Below are 17,545 nucleotides of genomic sequence, written 5' to 3' on the forward strand. Positions count from 1 at the left end.
GTGTTCAGGAAATATAGAATAATATAACCTTTGTGAAAATGAAAAGTCGAGACTAAAGTAACATTGCAGAGGGAAAAAAAGTAATTTTTCAATTCCACTTCCACTTCCACAGAGTTGTAAATTTTTGTTTTGAAAAACCTGTTGGCTCAAAATGCTTTGTACACCCATAAACATATTCCAAAAATGTCACTTTTTGGGGTTCTCTGCTGTTTTTGCACGTAAAAAGCTCTGGTGATCAGAAATGTCATCCACAATCTATTCCAGCCAAAATTGTGCTCCAAAACTCAAATGGCACTCCTTCCTTCCAAGCTGTGCCATATTCATAACACAATATTTTCTGACCACATATGAGGTTCTGTTATGTTTGTAAGAAATTGTGTAACAAAATGTGTCCTATTACCCTTTATGAAAAGGAAATGTTAGGGATAAAGCAACATTATTGTGTAAAAAAACACAAATACATAGCCTACAATTATAAAACTCTTTGAAGTGCCTGTGTCATTTCTAAAATAGTCAATTGTGGGGGTTGCTGTTTTGGCACCTTGGGGGCTTTGTAAAGTCGACATGCCATTCACAATCTAGTTCATCTAAATTTTTGAGTTAAAAGATAAAATAAAAATAGAAACTAGACGGGTAACAAGACAAAATTCGAAGAGTGCACAAGAATACGCTGATAGTTTGCTCTCTTTCTTTTTATCTTCTCTCCATGTTTTGATTATGCCTTACACAGTAAGGGTATTCTAAGTGCTGCATTGTTTACCCTCATTCCCCTGAAGAAGCTGGTTGAGCCATGTGGACCCATCCCCTCTTTTTTTGTTTTCTTTACCATCCAGGATTTGGGTATTTATACTTTATATTTTAACCATGTTTCCTCTAGACATAAAGGATTCCACCTTGTTACATGGCAGGCCTATGTGTAACAAGCTCATTAGAAAAACCTCTGTACTGTCCCCTCATAAATTTGCACATTGCAAGAAGATCACCCCTAAGCCTAAGTTTTTCCAAACTGAATACCCCCAAGTTTGGTAACCTGCCTTGGCATTGCAGTCCACCCATGCTTGTAATAACTTTGGTCACTCTTCTCTGCACCGCTCATTTTCACCAATGTGTTTCTTATACAGAGACCAAAATTGTACACAGTACAAGAGTTTCCTCAAAGTCAATTTATAAACTTAAAAAATTAAGCTGATATAATGTACACGTGATAAATGTTATTTATTAACTTTTTGTGTGCTATGTCAAAAATTGCACATTTTTCAACAATTTTGTCAAAAAACAATATTTAAAAAAATAATTGTAAATCACATCAATGCACCACTAACATAAAGTACAATGTATCATTAAACAGTGTCAAAATCAATGGGATTGGAAGAATCAGACTAGATAAAGTGACACATGGCAGATTTGCAAAAATCTTTCTTGGTCATGAAAATGAAAATGGGCTACAGCGGGAAAGGGTTAAGGGTAGCTGGGGTGTTCTCTCCTAAAGTTTATTTTACACTGTATTAAAAACCATATTCATCAGAATGATTTAATCATATTGCATTTATTGTTTTAAATGATGGAAAAATATGTTAATAGCAAATGGCATCTTATAAAATGTCATTTTAAGAAATGCAGTATCATAATTGTAAAAAGTTTTCTCATATTATGGTCCAGAACGGTCAGTCAAGTGGTTGCTTTAAGGGGTTTTCCAGGGTAAATACATTTTCTTCAACAAGCAGTTACCAGCTAAAATAATTAATGACACTATTCTCACCAGTTTGAACCCTTGTGGCTCCAGGCAGAACCCTCCAGTGCTATTGTCCTGGGTTGCAAGTAATGTCCCATTCTTTGGTCACTTGATCGGTCAGGCCTGTGATTGGCTGCAGCAGTCAGGTGTCTAGAAGAGGACTTCATTAGATGCCCAGCCAATGACAGGCGGTTCCACATACCTTACCGCTTCAGCCAAGCACAGACTTAAGCAGTCAAGTGTCCAAAGAAAGGGACGTCATTACATCCACTTCCAATTGAGGTCACCAGAGAGACCTGCACTAGAGACAGGGGGTTCAATCTTGGGAATATACTATGATTTATTATTTTATACCATGAGCTGCCATCAGGGAATTTTTATGCAATCTTGACATTTTTTATAGACAAAAGCTTTATCTGTAATGACATTTTTCTCTGCTTTTTACAGGTATTTAATTAATGTAACATTTGAAGGACGGAACCTCTCGTTTAGTGAAGATGGATACCAGATGCACCCGAAATTGGTTATTATTCTCCTCAACCAAGAAAGAAAATGGGAAAGGGTACGTTCTGGAAACAAACTTCTTATTACTAGTTGACTTGTATTATTAGAGCTTCATGTTGACATTCTGGTGACTTCCAGTCTACAGCTTTTACAGGATGGCGGACATATTGTTACAGTCATATTTGGAAGGCATGTATGGATTAAGTGAAGCAAATCTCCCCTACTTGTACTTATGAGACTTATGAGATTTATTTATTGGCAGTTTCTTCTTTCCACAAAACACTGGTCAGAGCTTTTTCATAGTGGCATGAAGGGGCAGAAGGCACTCAGGTTAGTGCTGTTCCTCTTGGGCTGTGATCCGCTTTGTTCTGTTATTCCAGAGAGCCCAGTGAAGCTCTATATGAGCTTCTAGAAAACCTATGGCCTGTATGCCAATAATTTTGCCTCTCCGAGGATCTGTTGCATATACCCAATGACAACAATAAAGGTCTTGGTACCAACATCCTACTAATAGAAACTTCTAACATGTCGCTATCGCTATGAAGCCCCAGTGACAATATTTTTTTCACTTAATGTCTACTTTTCTAGTTTTATTCTGCTAATAGAAGGCATTTTAGTAGTAGTAGTAGTAGTTGTAGAAGTTACAGATTAATCCTTTTGTTTCCTATTTTCTGACTAAATAGCTAGTGCAATGGACAAAATCAGCACTTTGCACTTATTGATTGTGGGCTTTAGTTTTAATTGTCAGTGAATATTTATTTGTTTCAGTTTTCGTCATATTGTGTGTTTACTGCTTCAACTGACTGGAAAGCCGTGAGGAATATGTTTGAAGTATATGAATAATTATTTCAATATTACTACATCATGCCAATAGCTGACAATCAATTTTGTAGCAGCCTATATTGACTTTTAGTAATGCTATTTTATATAGGTGGCACTGAGTCCCTCCTCTTTTCTTCTTAGAAAAGCCTATTTGCATAATTAAATTGCAAGAGGAGCATTGAATGGCCTATAAGTCTCCTTACAGAGACTTGGCACTGTCCAGAAGGAGAAATTTTACCCCTTAGACCTCTGTTGGAGGACTCCCACCCAGCACGTTTCTGCAAATGGAGTTTCTAGTTTGGCTAGTTATCCTTAGCCCTGTGGGAGGCCTTTGAAGGGTCAATATTGACTTTTATTATCCCGACTTGAAGCAGGTGGCACTAGAGGTATTGATCTCTTCCTCTCTTTAGGGACTATACAGTGGCATGTAAATGTTTGGTGGCCCTCTCCAAAATTACTGTTTTTGTGAACAGTTAAGAAAGTTGAAGATGAAATGATCTCTGCACGGTTCTTTTTTCATCCCAAATTCTAGCTATTTTTGTGTAGGTACTAACCATGCAGAGTGTCCAGAGTTTTCTGCATCCGCCCATATTCCTTTTTTAATTTTTAAAATGTAAATAATGTATATATATATATATATATATATTTTTTTTTTTTTTCCCCTAAAATACAAAGGAAATGTGTCATCTTTAACTTTAGGCCTTTCAGAGATCATTTCATCTTCAACTTGCTTAGCTTTTCACCATAAACAGTAATTTTGATGAGGGGTGCCCAAGCTTGTACATACCACTGTATGCATATGTAAATTCCCTGTGGAGGATTGCGTGGCCTAGAAGTCTTCCTACCCTGACTTGGTATTCTCCACAAGGATAAACTTTGCCCTTTAGACACCATGGCTGACCAAATAATTTCAGTAAGTAATTGCCTAATAGCCTGAAATACCAGGAAAGAAAATCTTAAAAGTACCGTATATCTGAGCAAATCTGGGTTGGCTTTGTGTTCATAAGTGCCACTTGGTCACACCAACAGATGGAAACGTGGACTTTTGGGATTTGAGAGCAGGTAAATATTACAAATTACCTGATAAGTGTTTCTTAAAATGTGGCCGATCTGTAAGGTTCCTAAACTATTTTCCATAGTGCAGCAATCTGGTTTTGTTCAGTACAATTCTGTTTCAACAGTCTTGTTTCCCAGCTCACGTTTCTTCAAGAAACATGACCCAAATACTTGTGCATCTGTTTATTGCATCTCTTTAAACTGTCCATCGCCGGCAAAGTCTCCTGTCATCAACACAGGCTCATATAGTTCAAACAAGAGAGGGTGATTAAAGAGGACAACGAGAAAGAAGGAAGGAAAAAACAGAAGAGTGCGGAGATGACGATGCTTTACAAGTCTAAGCATCTATCAGAAGTTGCCCTCTTCTGGTTTTACAGTGATAATTTCCATTTTGTTATATTTTTCGGTATATTGTGATCTTGACAACATGTATTAGATAAGCTCTTTTCTTACAGTCTCACCTTGCTGACTTTTAATTCTTATCTTTTCCTTGATAACCGTACTGTATTTATAGCACATTTGTGATGGTCTATTATTCTATCAGTAGTTATTACCTCACAAAATCATACACTGCACAACTTAATTGAAAGAAGAATTGCAGATTTTTTTAAAAATAAAATATATAAAAAATATTTATATTTAATTTAAAAGTAGAGATGAGGGAGCGCTAAAATGCTCGGGTGCTCTTTGCTCAATTCGAGAAATTCCTAATACTCGCTTTCTCGTTTTGAGTATAATGGGAGTCAATGGGAAAGCCAAGCTTTTTTCCTGCCAGACCCTTCAAAGAGGTCTGGGGGGCAGTGAAAATGTTCAAATGGATGGGAAAAGTGCTGAATGGAAGGAGAACAGCGTGGGGAAGACCCCTGAAAGCATCTCTGACTGCCAGATCGCTGCTGAGGACAATGGTGTCACACTTTTACTCCACTTTAAGGAGTGACAATGAAACATTTCAAAAGGACAAGAAACTGCACTTTAAAGGAAAAAAAATGTTAAGAAACATTTTTTCCTGTATTATAACTTGTATATAAGGCAAAATTTTAAAAGGATTGACAAAAAGATATAATTTAACCCCTTTACCCCCCAAGGTGGTTTGCATGTTAATGACCAGGCCAATTTTTACAATTCTGACCACCGTCACTTTATGAGGTAATAACTCTGAAACACTTGGATCCCAGTGATTCTGAGAATGGTTTTTCAATGACATATTGTACTTCATGATAGTGGTAAAATATCTTCGATATAACAATGGCAGTTTGGCAAAAATTTCAAACATTTAGCAATTTTCAAACTTTGACTTCTTATGCCATTAAATCAGAGAGTGGTGTTACACAAAATAGTTATTAAATAACATTTCTCACATGTCTACTTTATATCAGCACAATTTTTGAAACAATTTTTTGTTAGGACGTTATAAGGGTTAAAAGTTGACTAGCGATTTCTAATTTTTTCAGCAAAATTTACAAAACCGTTTTTTAGGGACCACCTCACATTTGAAGTGAGTTTTAGGGGTCTATATGATAGAAAATACGCAAAAGTGACATTCTATAACTGCACACCTCAAGCTGCTCAAAACCACATTCAAGAAGTTTATTAACCCTTCAGGTGCTTTGCAGTAATTTTTGGAATGTGAAAAAAATGAACATTTAACGTTTTTCACAAATAATTTACTTTAGATCCAAATGTTTTTATTTTCACAAATGTAATAGGACAAAATGGATCACAAAATTTGTTGTACAATTTCTCCTGAGCATGCCAATAACCCATATGTAAGGGAAAACCACTGGTTGAGCACATGGCAGAGCTCAGAAGGGAAGAAGTGCCGTTTGACTTTTTAGGCTGGAGTCACACTAGCGCATTGCATCAGATGTGAGAGCATTGGATGTGATATGCTAATGACCCTCGGCTCCTGCTCTGCTGCAAGCGGGAGCCGAGTGTCATGCTACTGTGCTCCGAGCCTCTCGCACAGAGAGGATCAGAGCACAGCTGCGGAGGAGGCGGAGAAACTAATATCCGAGTGATGTGCATTGTCTCACTCGCACCCATAGGCTTAGATGGGTGCGAGTGAGCCGAGACTCGGCCGAGTGTCGGTGACAATCACTGCATGCTGCGATTTCACTTGCACATTTAAAACGGCTGAGGAAAAAAACAATGATGTGAGCTGCCCCATAGAGGAATATTGGTCCAAGTGCTATGTATTATATGGTAGTGTGACTCCGACCTTAAATGCACAATTTGCTGGAACAATTAGCGGACATCATGTCACGATTGGAGAGCCCCTGAAGTGCCTGAATAGTGGAACACCCCACAAGTGGCAACATTTTGAAAACTAAACCCCTCAGAGAACTGATCTAGATAAGCAATGAGTATACTGAACCCTCAGGTGCTTCACAGAAGTTTATAATGTAGAGCCATGAAAATAAAAAAAATTACATTTTCACTACAAAAATGCATTTTTGTCATAAATTTTGCATTTTTGTAAGGCTAACAGGAGAAATTGCTCCATAAAATGTGTTGTGCAATTTCTCCTGAGTACGCCGATACCTCATATGTGGGAGAAAACTACTGTTTGGGCACTCGGCAGGGCTCGGAAGGGAAGGAGCGTTTTTTAACTTTTTGAATGTAAAATTTGTTGGAATCATTAGTGGACGCCATGTCCAATTTGGAGAGCCCCTGATGTGCCTAAACAGTGGAAACCCCCACTAGTGACACCATTTTAGAAACTAGACCCCTCAGTAAATGTATTTAGATGTGTGGTGAGTACCTTGAACCCCCAGGTGCTTTACAGAAGTTTATAACGTTGAGCCGTGAAAATAAATAAAAACCACCATTTTCTCCACAAAAATGTTATTTTAGTACAAAATTTTGCATTTTCATAAGGGTAACAAGAGAAATCACACCATACAGTTTGTTGGGAAAGTTATCCTGAGTACGCCAATACCCCATACGTGGGGAAATACTACTTTTGAGGTACAGTGCAAAACTCAGATAGGAAGAGGCGCCACATTGGAGTTCAGATTTTGTGGGAATGGTTTGAGGGTGCCATGTCACATTAGCAGAGCCCCTGATGTGTCAGAACAATAGAAATCCCCATATTCAATGTAATTTTACAAACTACTCTCCCCAGTGAATTAATCTAGGGGTGCAGTGATCATATTGACATCACGTGTGCCTCACAAAATTTTATTCCATTGAGCGGTGAAGAAAGAATAAATTACATTTTTACCATTAAAATGTTGTTTTAGCCCCTAGTTTTTAATTATTCAATTTTTTTCCTGGGTGCACCCGTACCCTATATGTAATTGGGAAATATTTTTCAGGAACAGTGCAAAGCTCAGAAGTTAAGGAGTGCCATGCTATATTGAAGATTTTACTGTTATGGTTTGTGGGCGCCATGACCCATTGGGAGAGCCCATGAGTTGCCACAACAGCAGAACCACCATAAATAACTCCATTTTACAAACTACACCTCTCAACGAGTTCACCTAGGGGTGCAGTGATCATATTTACACCACGAGTGTTTCACAAGAATTTGATATTTTTGGGCTGTGAAGAAAAAATAACTGTATTTTTACCATCAAAATTTTGTTTTAACCCCAGATTTTACATTTTCACACAAGAAGTGAGTAAAAATGGCGCTATAATTTGTCCCTCAATTTCTACTCAATGTGGTAATACCCCATATGTTGCATAGGCATACGGCGAGATTCGGGAGGGACAGAGCACTATTTGTCTCCTGGAGTGCAAATTTTCCTAGAATAGTTTGTGAACTCCATTTACAGAGCCCCTAAGTGCTAGAAGAGCAGAATCCCCCCTCAAGTGACCCCATTTTGGAAATTGTATCCCTTTGGGAATTTATCTACAGGTGTTGTGAAGATTTTGACTCAATGGGTGTTTTCCAGAAACAATCAGCAATGAATGTTGCCGAGTGAAAATTGCAAACTGCCGCTGTAGTGATGAGAACACTGTAGTGACCAGCGTAGTATGCCCAGTTAATGCTTCTGGAAACATGTACCTGTAAGTTAGGTGGGCGCTCATCGGTACAAAAATGCCAAATATAGATGCTATATGTGGTTAGGCACTCTGTGGGGCTCAGAAGGGAAGGGGCATTTGGATTTGGGAGCTCAAAATTTGCTGAATTTAATTTAGAGGGGTGAGGGTCCATTTAGTTTTTCCAAAGCCTTTGTGCTACCAGTAACGTTAACAACTGAGAAACCTGAGTGGCAACTTGCTTTTTTTTGGATTGAGTTGAAGCTTTTGTTAGGAACATTTTCCATAACATTTAAGATGACATTTATCCAGCGCTCTACTCTGAGTACTTACTTTGGGGTTTCCATCTAAATCTCCACATGACGTGATTCAGATGAAAGTAATAAGGGATCCATTCACTAAAATGAGGCAGCAGAGTTACTCTGGATTCTGTCTCCCCTCTGTTCAGCTGTATCATTCTTTTCAAAGGTGCAGAAAACTGTGGCCGACGGCAGTTTTATGCAATTCTAAAAAGACGGACACCGCCAGATAACTGGTCAGATGCTTCTATCTGCCTCATTATAGGGAATCTTTTGTTGGAGGTTCCGTTTGAATCACGTATTTCAGGGATTTACATGGAAACCCTGATGTAAGCGCTCAGCGCAGAGCACAGGATAAATGTGTGCCGAGCCTTACTGCGATCTTTGGGAAGCAGAATGAACAAAACAACAGGTGAAGAATTGGTTTTATTTTTTACATTGTTCCTCATGCAGTATAAGGTGATTAGGTGACTTTATTCTTCAGGTCGCTACAATTACAGTGATACCAGATTTATATTGGTTTTCAATGTTTGGCTGCTGACACACACCTAGAAAACGCTTTTTATTGCAAAGCATCACCATATTTTGGGAGTTATCATTTTTCCATATTTCGGAAGACAGAATCATATGAGTGCTTGTTTTTCGCGGGACGAGTTGATGTTTTTATTGGTAGCATTTTCATACACATGACATTTTTTGATCTCTTTCTATTCCAATTTTTGTGAGACAGAATTAACAAAAAACAGCAATTCAGGATTTTATTTTTTTAACGTTGCTCCATGTGTGGTAAAATTGATAAGGCAGCTTCATTCTTCAGGTCAGTACGATTGCAGCCTATACCCCATTTATATAGTTTTTTTTATGTTTTGGCTCTTTTGCACTGCCGTATTTTATAAAGAAAATAATTATTTTTGCTTCTCTTTATTCTCAGAGCTATAATTTTTATATTTTTCCACGGATGGAGCTGTATGACATCTTGTTTTTTGTGGGTCAAGATGACGTTTTCAGCGGTACCAAGTTTATTCATATTTGTCTTTTTGATTTTCTTGTTTTTTTATGGTGTTCACTAAAGGGATTAACTAGTGGGACAGCTTCATAGGTTGTTTCACTGCAGACATGGCGATACCAAATATGTGTACTTTTATTGTTTAGATTTTTTTTTCATAAAAATATTTATTTAAGGGAACAAATATTTTAAAAAATTTTAACCTTTTTTTTAACGTTTTTTTACTTTTTCCCACTATCGGACTATCATTTTTTGTAGGTTGATCGCTTGTACAGTATGGGGATGCAGAAGCATCCCTATGCTATGCAAACTGACAGCTTTGCACTTAGGGTCTGCAGAGGTGCGGCAGCGGCAGAGGTGTGGGGATGATGAGGCACAGTGAGTGGTATGGCGTGAGCGGGGTCCCTTCCATAGGTGAGGTGACGCAGCGGCCCAGTATCCAAGGTAAGCAGCAGAGCCAGGTGAATCGGCGCTTTATCGGTCATCTTCCTGAGGCCGTGCGTGCTCAGATGGAGTGCTCTGCTTCCCCGGGCCTTCAGGAAAATGGCCGCGGGAGGCCGCGCGTGCGCAGATGGAGATCGCAGCGGCCATTTTCCTGAAGCCGAAATCTAAATCTGCGAACTCCCCGGGAAGCAGAGCACTTCATCTGCGCACACGCGGCATCAGGAAGATGACCGATAAAGCCATGATTCACCCGGCTTTGCTGCTTACCTTTGATACCGGGCCGCTGCGTCACCTTACCTTCAGAAGGGACCCTGCTGATGCCATACCGCTCACTGCTCCTCATCATCCCCGCACCTCTGCCGCCGTCACAGCACTGCTGCAACCCCCCATGGACACCAGGCTGTGGCATCGCCCACCTAAAAAGGAAGGGACCCTGCTCAGGTGCACGCCATATCGCCCACTGCACCTCTGCCCACACCATGCCTCCTGTGACCCTGCTCTGCCACCGCCAGCCCTCAGGTAAGATACTGTAAATTCAGACAATAAGACGGACCCCATCTCATAAAAAATCTTTTTTTCTGCAATTTTCTCCCGAAATTTGGGGTGCATCTTATGGTCCGGTGCGTCTTATAGTCCAAAAAATATGGTAGATACCAAGGAAATGTACTCCAGACCATGGAATAGTCTTTGGGGGAGCAATATAATAGCAATAAGGGTATATGCACACGTTGAGTATAATTTCTGCACCATTTCTGCATCTCTTGGCTGGCGTTTTTGATTGATTTTCAGTGAAATAAATGGCCAAAAACACACAGAAAATTGACATGCAGCAGATTATTTCCTACACCAAATCTGCAAGTCAAAAATACTCAATGTGTGCATGACACGTCAGGTTTCTAAATCACTTTGCTGGCATCAGGTTTTGCTTCAGGTTTTGTCACAGGTTGGCGCAGAAAAATTGAGACAAAAATGCACAGCATCTGCAATATGTGCATACAGCCTACATTTTTCAACAAGTTTTTTGAGGGTTATATAGTAATGAAATGTGTCCAAGAAGATGTAATACCCTACAGGTTAAGCAATATAAGACTGATACATTTTTAAACAATTTTTTTGAGGGTTATACACCAACAAAATGTACTCCAGACCACGGAATAGTCTATGGGTCAGCAATATAATTCTGATAAATTTTTTAACAAGTTTTTTTAGGCTTTTACAGCAACAAAATATACCTACCAAGGAAGATGCAATACTCTATGGATGAGCAACATCATACCGATAAATTTATGAACAAGTTTTTTGAGGCTTATGTAGCAACAAAATACACCCAAGAAGATGTAATACTATATATAGATATAGATGAGCAGTATAATACACATACATTTTGAAACAATTTCTTTGAGTGTTTAATGAAATGTACTCCAGACCACAGAATAGCCTATGGATGGGCAACAAAATACCGCAAAATTTTTTAACTAGTTTTTTGAGGCTTATATTGCTATGAAATGTACCCAAGAAGATGTAATACCCTATGAATGAGGAATATGATATTACATTTTGAACAAGTTTCTTGAGGGTTATGTACAAAGTAAATGTATTCCAGACCACAGAACATTTTATGGGTGAGCACTTTTGTTAGAAGCCGGGACGGATGTATCACAGGCACTGTTTGTTGCTCTGGTCTCCCATTCAGGTCCACCTGCTGGGTCTGCTGCTTAGCACAGACATTGGTCCCAGCATCTTGCTCAGGCTCCTGTTATATGTGTGGTTCTTGCTGGATCTGCAGCTAAAGTCTATGGTAACCAGTGGTATACAGAGGCAGCCCCACTCTCTGGAGTATAAGTCCAGAAATCACCTTACTGAGCATGTCCGTGATGTGGCGCCTTGTCATTGGTGCTTGGATGCTTTCTGCTCTGGTGATGTGGCTGCTCTGGATTGGCCCACAGTAGATGCCCTGTCCGACTGTGCATGAGTGTTTTGGGTGGAGCCTGGTGCATAAAGGGCTTTCAGCAAGCACACGGGCGTGCTAACATCACTTGTGTTTGTGGGTGGATTCGCTGTCGCTCTGTCTGCGTTTTGTGTGTTTAGCACCGTATCAGCTACCAGTGGGACGTCAGTGATCTCTGTCAGCATGTGTTCAGGGCTGGTCCTGTGCCATTAGAATTCTGGCACCTCAGGAGAGGATATTGGCTGTGTGAGTTCAGGGCTGGCATCAAGCCATCAGAATTCTGGCTCCTCCGGAGAGGAGGTTTGCTGCGTGCTCTTGCTGACTGTGTGTTTTTGCTATCTGTTCCCATCCCATGTGTATACTTCCCTGTGGGATAACAGAGTATTGCACCACAGAGCAAGTTCAACCCATGTGTTTTTTTGCAGTAGTTCTAATGGGGTATTACACACTTCCTATTGTCCCTGTACCCCTCGGTAGTTAGCTGAGCTGGTACTTACCTTCCCTGTACCCCTCGGTGGTTAGCTGAGCTGGTGCTAACCTTTCCTGTACCCCTCGGTGGTTAGCTGAGCTGGTACTTACTGTCCTTGTATCTCTCAGTGGTTAGCTGAGTAGGTACTCCTCTCCCTGTGCACCTCGGAGTTGTATTTGGGTTTGGTTTTCTGCATTCCATTCACACTGTGTGGAGTTAACTCAGGGTGTTTAAGGAGGAAAGTTCGCTAGTTTTTTATCCATCTTGTTCATACTAGCAGCAGTTTACTGCACGGTGGACCCCGGGTTGTGATTGCACCTTATTTGTTATTTATTTTTATTTGGTGAAATCCACCAACCCTAACAAATAAAATACCAATACAATTTTTAACAAGTTTATTGAGGCTTATTTACCCCTGAAATCTTCCCAAGAATATATATGCAAATTGCCTCTTCAGAGAAAAGAGGACTTAAACTCTATAGTGCCACCTGTTGGAAGTAGCGAGCCCACAAGTCACAATCAACCCTTTAACATGTCTTGCAATATGACTTGGGATAAGAACAAAATCAGTATCTCAATTCGCAGACACGGTGTTTCGGGCTGTTGGCCCTCGTCAGTGCAAAGCACGAAAACTGATTTGGCTAGATAAGAGGCTCTGGACTGAGGTCTAAGGGGTAAGGTTTCTCCTTGTGGAGAGTGACATACCAACTCTGGCTTGTCAAGGTAAGGAGGCTTATTCGCCGTGCAATGCTCCTCTGGGAAATTTAATATGCAAATTGCCTCTTCAGAGAAAAAGAGGACTTGAACTCTATAGCGCCACCTGTTGGAAGTAGCGATCCTACAAGTCACAATCAACCCTTTAACGAGTCTTGCAATATGACTTAGGATAAGAGCCCAATCAGTATCTCAATTCGCAGACACGGTGTTTCGGGCTGTTGGTCCTCATCAGTGCAAAGCATGAGAACTGATTTGGCTAGGTGAGAGGCTCTGGACTGAGGTCTAAGGGGTAAGGTTTCTCCTTGTGGAGATTGAAATACCAGCTCTGGCTTGTCAAGGTAAGGAGGCTTATTTACCGTTCAATGCTCCTCTGGGAAATTGAAAAATGCAAATTGCCTCTTCAGAGAAAAAGAGGTCTTGAACTCTATGGCGCCACCTGTTGAATATGTAAAAGTCTATGAATGAGCAATATTGATACATTTTGAACAACTTTTTTGAGGATTATATGCACACGTCGTCAAAATTGTTGGTACCCTTTGTTTAATGACAGAAAATACCACAATAGTCACAGAAATAACTTGAATCTGACAAAAGTAATACTATCTAAAAATTCTATGATAATGAACAAATGAAAGTCAGACATTGCTTTTCAACGATGCTTCCACAGAATTAAAAAAATAAATAAATAGAACTCTTGAAAGAGCCCTGGACAGAAATGATAGTACCCTTAACATAATATTTTGTTGCACAACCTTTTGAGCCAATCACTGCAATCAAACGATTCCTGTAACTGTCAATGAGACTTCGGCACCTCTTGACAGGTATTTTGGCCCACTCGTTATTATTATTATTTATTATTATAGAGCCACTTATTCCATGACGCTTTACATGTGAGGAGGGGTATGCATAATAAAAACAAGTACAATAATCTTGAACAATACAAGTCACAACTGGTACAGGAGGAGAGAGGACCCTGCCCACGAGGGCTCACAATCTACAAGGGATGGGTGAGGATACAGTAGGTGAGCAAACTGCTCCAGTTGTCTTGTGTTTGAAGGTTGCCTTTTCCAGATGGCATGTCTCAGCTCTTTCCAAAGATGCTCAATAGGATTTAGGTCAGGGCTCATAGAAGGCTGCTTCAGAACAGTCCAATGTTTTCCTCTTAGCCTTTTTTGGGTGTTTTTAGCTATGTGTGTTTGGGTCATTATCCTGTTGCAAGACCCTTGACCTGCGACTAAGACCAAGCTTTCTGACACTGGGCAGCACATTTCTCTCTAGAATCCCTTGATAGTCTTGAGATTTCATTGTACCCTGCACAGATTCTAGATACTCTGTGCCAGATGCAGTAAAACAGCCCCAGAACATAACAGAGCCTCCTCCATGTTTCACAGTACGGACAGTGTTCTTTTCTTGATATGCTTCATTTTTCCGTCTGTGAATATAAAGCTCATATTCCTTGCCCAAAATTTCCATTTTTATCTCATCTGTCCTTAGGACATTCTCTCAGAAGCTTAGTGGCTTGTCAACATGTAGTTCGGCAAATTCCAGTCTGGCTTTTTTATGATTTTTTTTCAACAATGGTGTCCTCCTTGGTCGTCTCCCATGAAGTCCACTTTGGTTCAGACAACGACAGATCTTATACTGATGTTTCTTTAGCTTGAAGTTCACCTTTAATCTGTTTAGAAGTTCTTCTGGGCTTTTTGTTACCATTCGTATTATACGTCTCTTTGATTTGTCATCAATTTTCCTCCTGCGGCCATGTCCAAGGAGGTTGGCTACAGTCCCATGGATCTTAAATTTCTTTATATGTGCAACTGTAGTCACAGGAACATCAAGCTGCTTGGAGATGGTCTTATAACTTTTACCTTTAACTTGTTTATCTGTAATTTTCTTTCTAATCTCCTGAGACAACTCTTTTCTTCACTTCCGCTGGTCCATATTGAGTGTGATACACACTATGTCACCAAACGGCACAGTGAGTATCTGTAGCCCTATATACAGGCCCACTCACTGATTCCAAGATTGTAGACACCTGTGATGCTAGTTCTTGGACACACCTTGATTTAACATGTCCCTTTAGTCACATTATTTTCTGGGGTGCCATGATTTCTGTCCAGGCCTATTTCATGAGTTTTATTTTTTTTTAATTCTATGGAAGCATAGTTGAAAAGCAATGTCTGACTTTCATTTGTTCATTTTCATAGATCTTTTATTTATTATTACTTTTGTCAGATTCAAGTTATTTTTGTGACAATTGTGGGTTTTTTGTCATTAAACGAGGGGTACCAACAATTTTGACCACGTGTGTAGCAACGAACTGTACCCAAGAAGATGTAATACTCTATGGATGAGCAATATATTACTGATACATTTCAAACAAGTTTTTTGAGAGATATATACCAAGGAAATGTACTCCAGACCTCGGAATAGTCTATGGGTAATCCATATAATAACAATAAAATTTTTAACAAGTTTTTTAAGGGTTATACACCAATGAAATATACCGAAGAACATGTAATACTTTATGGCTGAGAAATGTAACCCAGCAACATATTTAAACATTTTTTTTAAGGTTGTATATCACAAAGATATACCCCAGAATACAGAATAGTATGGGAAAGAAATATGAACAAAAAAGCAGCATTTTCAACATTTTTTTGTAAAGTTATATACAACAAACTGTGACAGAAAGCATTTAATACTCTATGGATGAGTAATCTAATCCTAAAATATTTTACTATGCTTTTTGTATATTTAACATATGACTGTAATTCAACAATAACCATGTTGAACTGTATAGATGAGTCATTGAATCCATGAAAAATTTTGAACGACAATATTTTGAAAGTGTAGTTGATATACTTATACAGTCATAAAGGCTTTTCAGAAAGTGCAAAACTGAGCTCGAGCTGTTTGCTAAGGAAGAATGGGCAAGAATTTCAAGAACAAGTTACACAGCACTTTATAAATTTGTGAGAAGAGGTGCTCAAGTGTAGTTTCCAGCCTTTTAAATCAAATGTATCAAAAAGCTTGGCACTCAATAATGCTTGTAGAAAATAAAGTCATTTATTTTGCATCTGGACAGACAGATCAGCGGTAGCTCGTTTCTTGCTGGAGCGTAGGATCTGGACTTATAATCAGATGTATGAGTATACTGGCAATATATGTGGAGGCAAATTTCAGAGGCGTGCGCCTCCCTCAGCATCTCAGCACGCCACCAGCGCTCCAGGCAACAGAACGTACACAGTGTGGGCACACCGCATGCCCAAGCAGCTTATTCTGCTCACAGTCACGGTCTCCATTACTGCCTCTGAAATTTGCCTCCACATATATTGCCAGTATACTCATACATCATACTCATACATCTGATCAGATCCTACGCTCCAGCAAGAAATGAGCTACGGGCAAGAATTTCAGTCCCTCGATGTACAAAACTGATAGAGACATACCCCAAGCGACTTGCAGCTGTAAGCGCAGCAAAAAGTGGCACAACAAAGTATTAAGTTAAAGGGGCCAAATAATATTGCACGCCCCACTTCTCAGTCTTTGAATTTCCACAAAAATTTAAAATAACCAATAAATTTCGCTCAACTTCACAATTGTGTTGCACTTGCTGTTGATTCTTCACCAAAAATTACATTTGGTATCTTTATGTTATGAAGCATGATATGTGGGAAAAGGTTGAAAAATTCCAGGGAGCCGAATACATTAGCAATCCGCTGCAGGTGCAGGGCAGGAGGCATCTGCACCTGTGTTTTGGACAAAAGATTGGGAAGCACCAGGCACAGGGGAAGAGGCAAGGATGTCACCCACTGGCACCAATCATGGACCCATTCTTTCCGCCCACAGAGTTGGGTGCTTAGATGACATGGGAGTGATCATGCTGGTGGTGGTTAGTTTCTTAGTGGTCATTCCCCTGCTTGCTTTGGCATGGCACAGTATGCAAACTGCAATTTTGTTAGTCTCAGAACTGTCTTTAAAAAAGTCCCAAACTGGGGAACACCTATCTCTTTGACAGAGAAATGTAAGAGCATTTGTGCTCTGCGGAATAGTTTCCCACCTTGTCCTTCTTGTCACCCCACTGACTCTTCCTGTCTGTTTCGGTGCTGCCAATCTCTCCCCCCTCATCTCTGCTGGCCTCACTGTGCATACCAGCTTCCCAGGTTGGGTCGGATACTTTGTCATTCACCACCATGTCTTCCACGCCAGCACCCTGGTCCTCCTAACTTTGTGACTTAACAACATCAAGGCTTAGCGGCAATGGTGTCTCAACATCATCTTCCTCCTTATCTCATATTTACTATTCTTCACCATCATGTTCTTGTGGCCATGGCTGCTCTAAGGTTTGTGCATCACTAAGCAGTATGTCCTCTTGTCCCTCTTGGAGCATGCAAGCTGAGAGACCACAATCAAGAAATAATGTTGTAAAGCACTCCGCATAGTGTCCTAATGTGGGATCACTAGTCTCCTGGGACTGAACATAGTGGGAGGAAGGAGGATCAAGGTGAGAATTAAGAGATTCAGACTTTAGGCTGGTGAGATTGGACCATTTGTTAGAATG

The 17,545-nt window shown here is 39.9% G+C and overlaps 1 protein-coding gene across 1 annotated transcript in view; it reads left to right on the forward strand.

Moving 5' to 3' along the window:
* The window catches only part of GRIN2B (glutamate ionotropic receptor NMDA type subunit 2B), an 820,631-nt gene that overhangs the window by 577,842 nt on the left and 225,244 nt on the right, over positions 1 to 17,545 (forward strand). Inside the window, exon 5 of the mRNA XM_077276818.1 lies at positions 2,180 to 2,294. Within this exon, the coding sequence (XP_077132933.1) occupies positions 2,180 to 2,294 (115 nt within the window). The remainder of the gene's footprint in view (positions 1 to 2,179; positions 2,295 to 17,545) is intronic.

This window comes from Ranitomeya variabilis, chromosome 8 (genome assembly GCF_051348905.1).
Source record: "Ranitomeya variabilis isolate aRanVar5 chromosome 8, aRanVar5.hap1, whole genome shotgun sequence".
NCBI classification, from domain to species: domain Eukaryota; kingdom Metazoa; phylum Chordata; class Amphibia; order Anura; family Dendrobatidae; genus Ranitomeya; species Ranitomeya variabilis.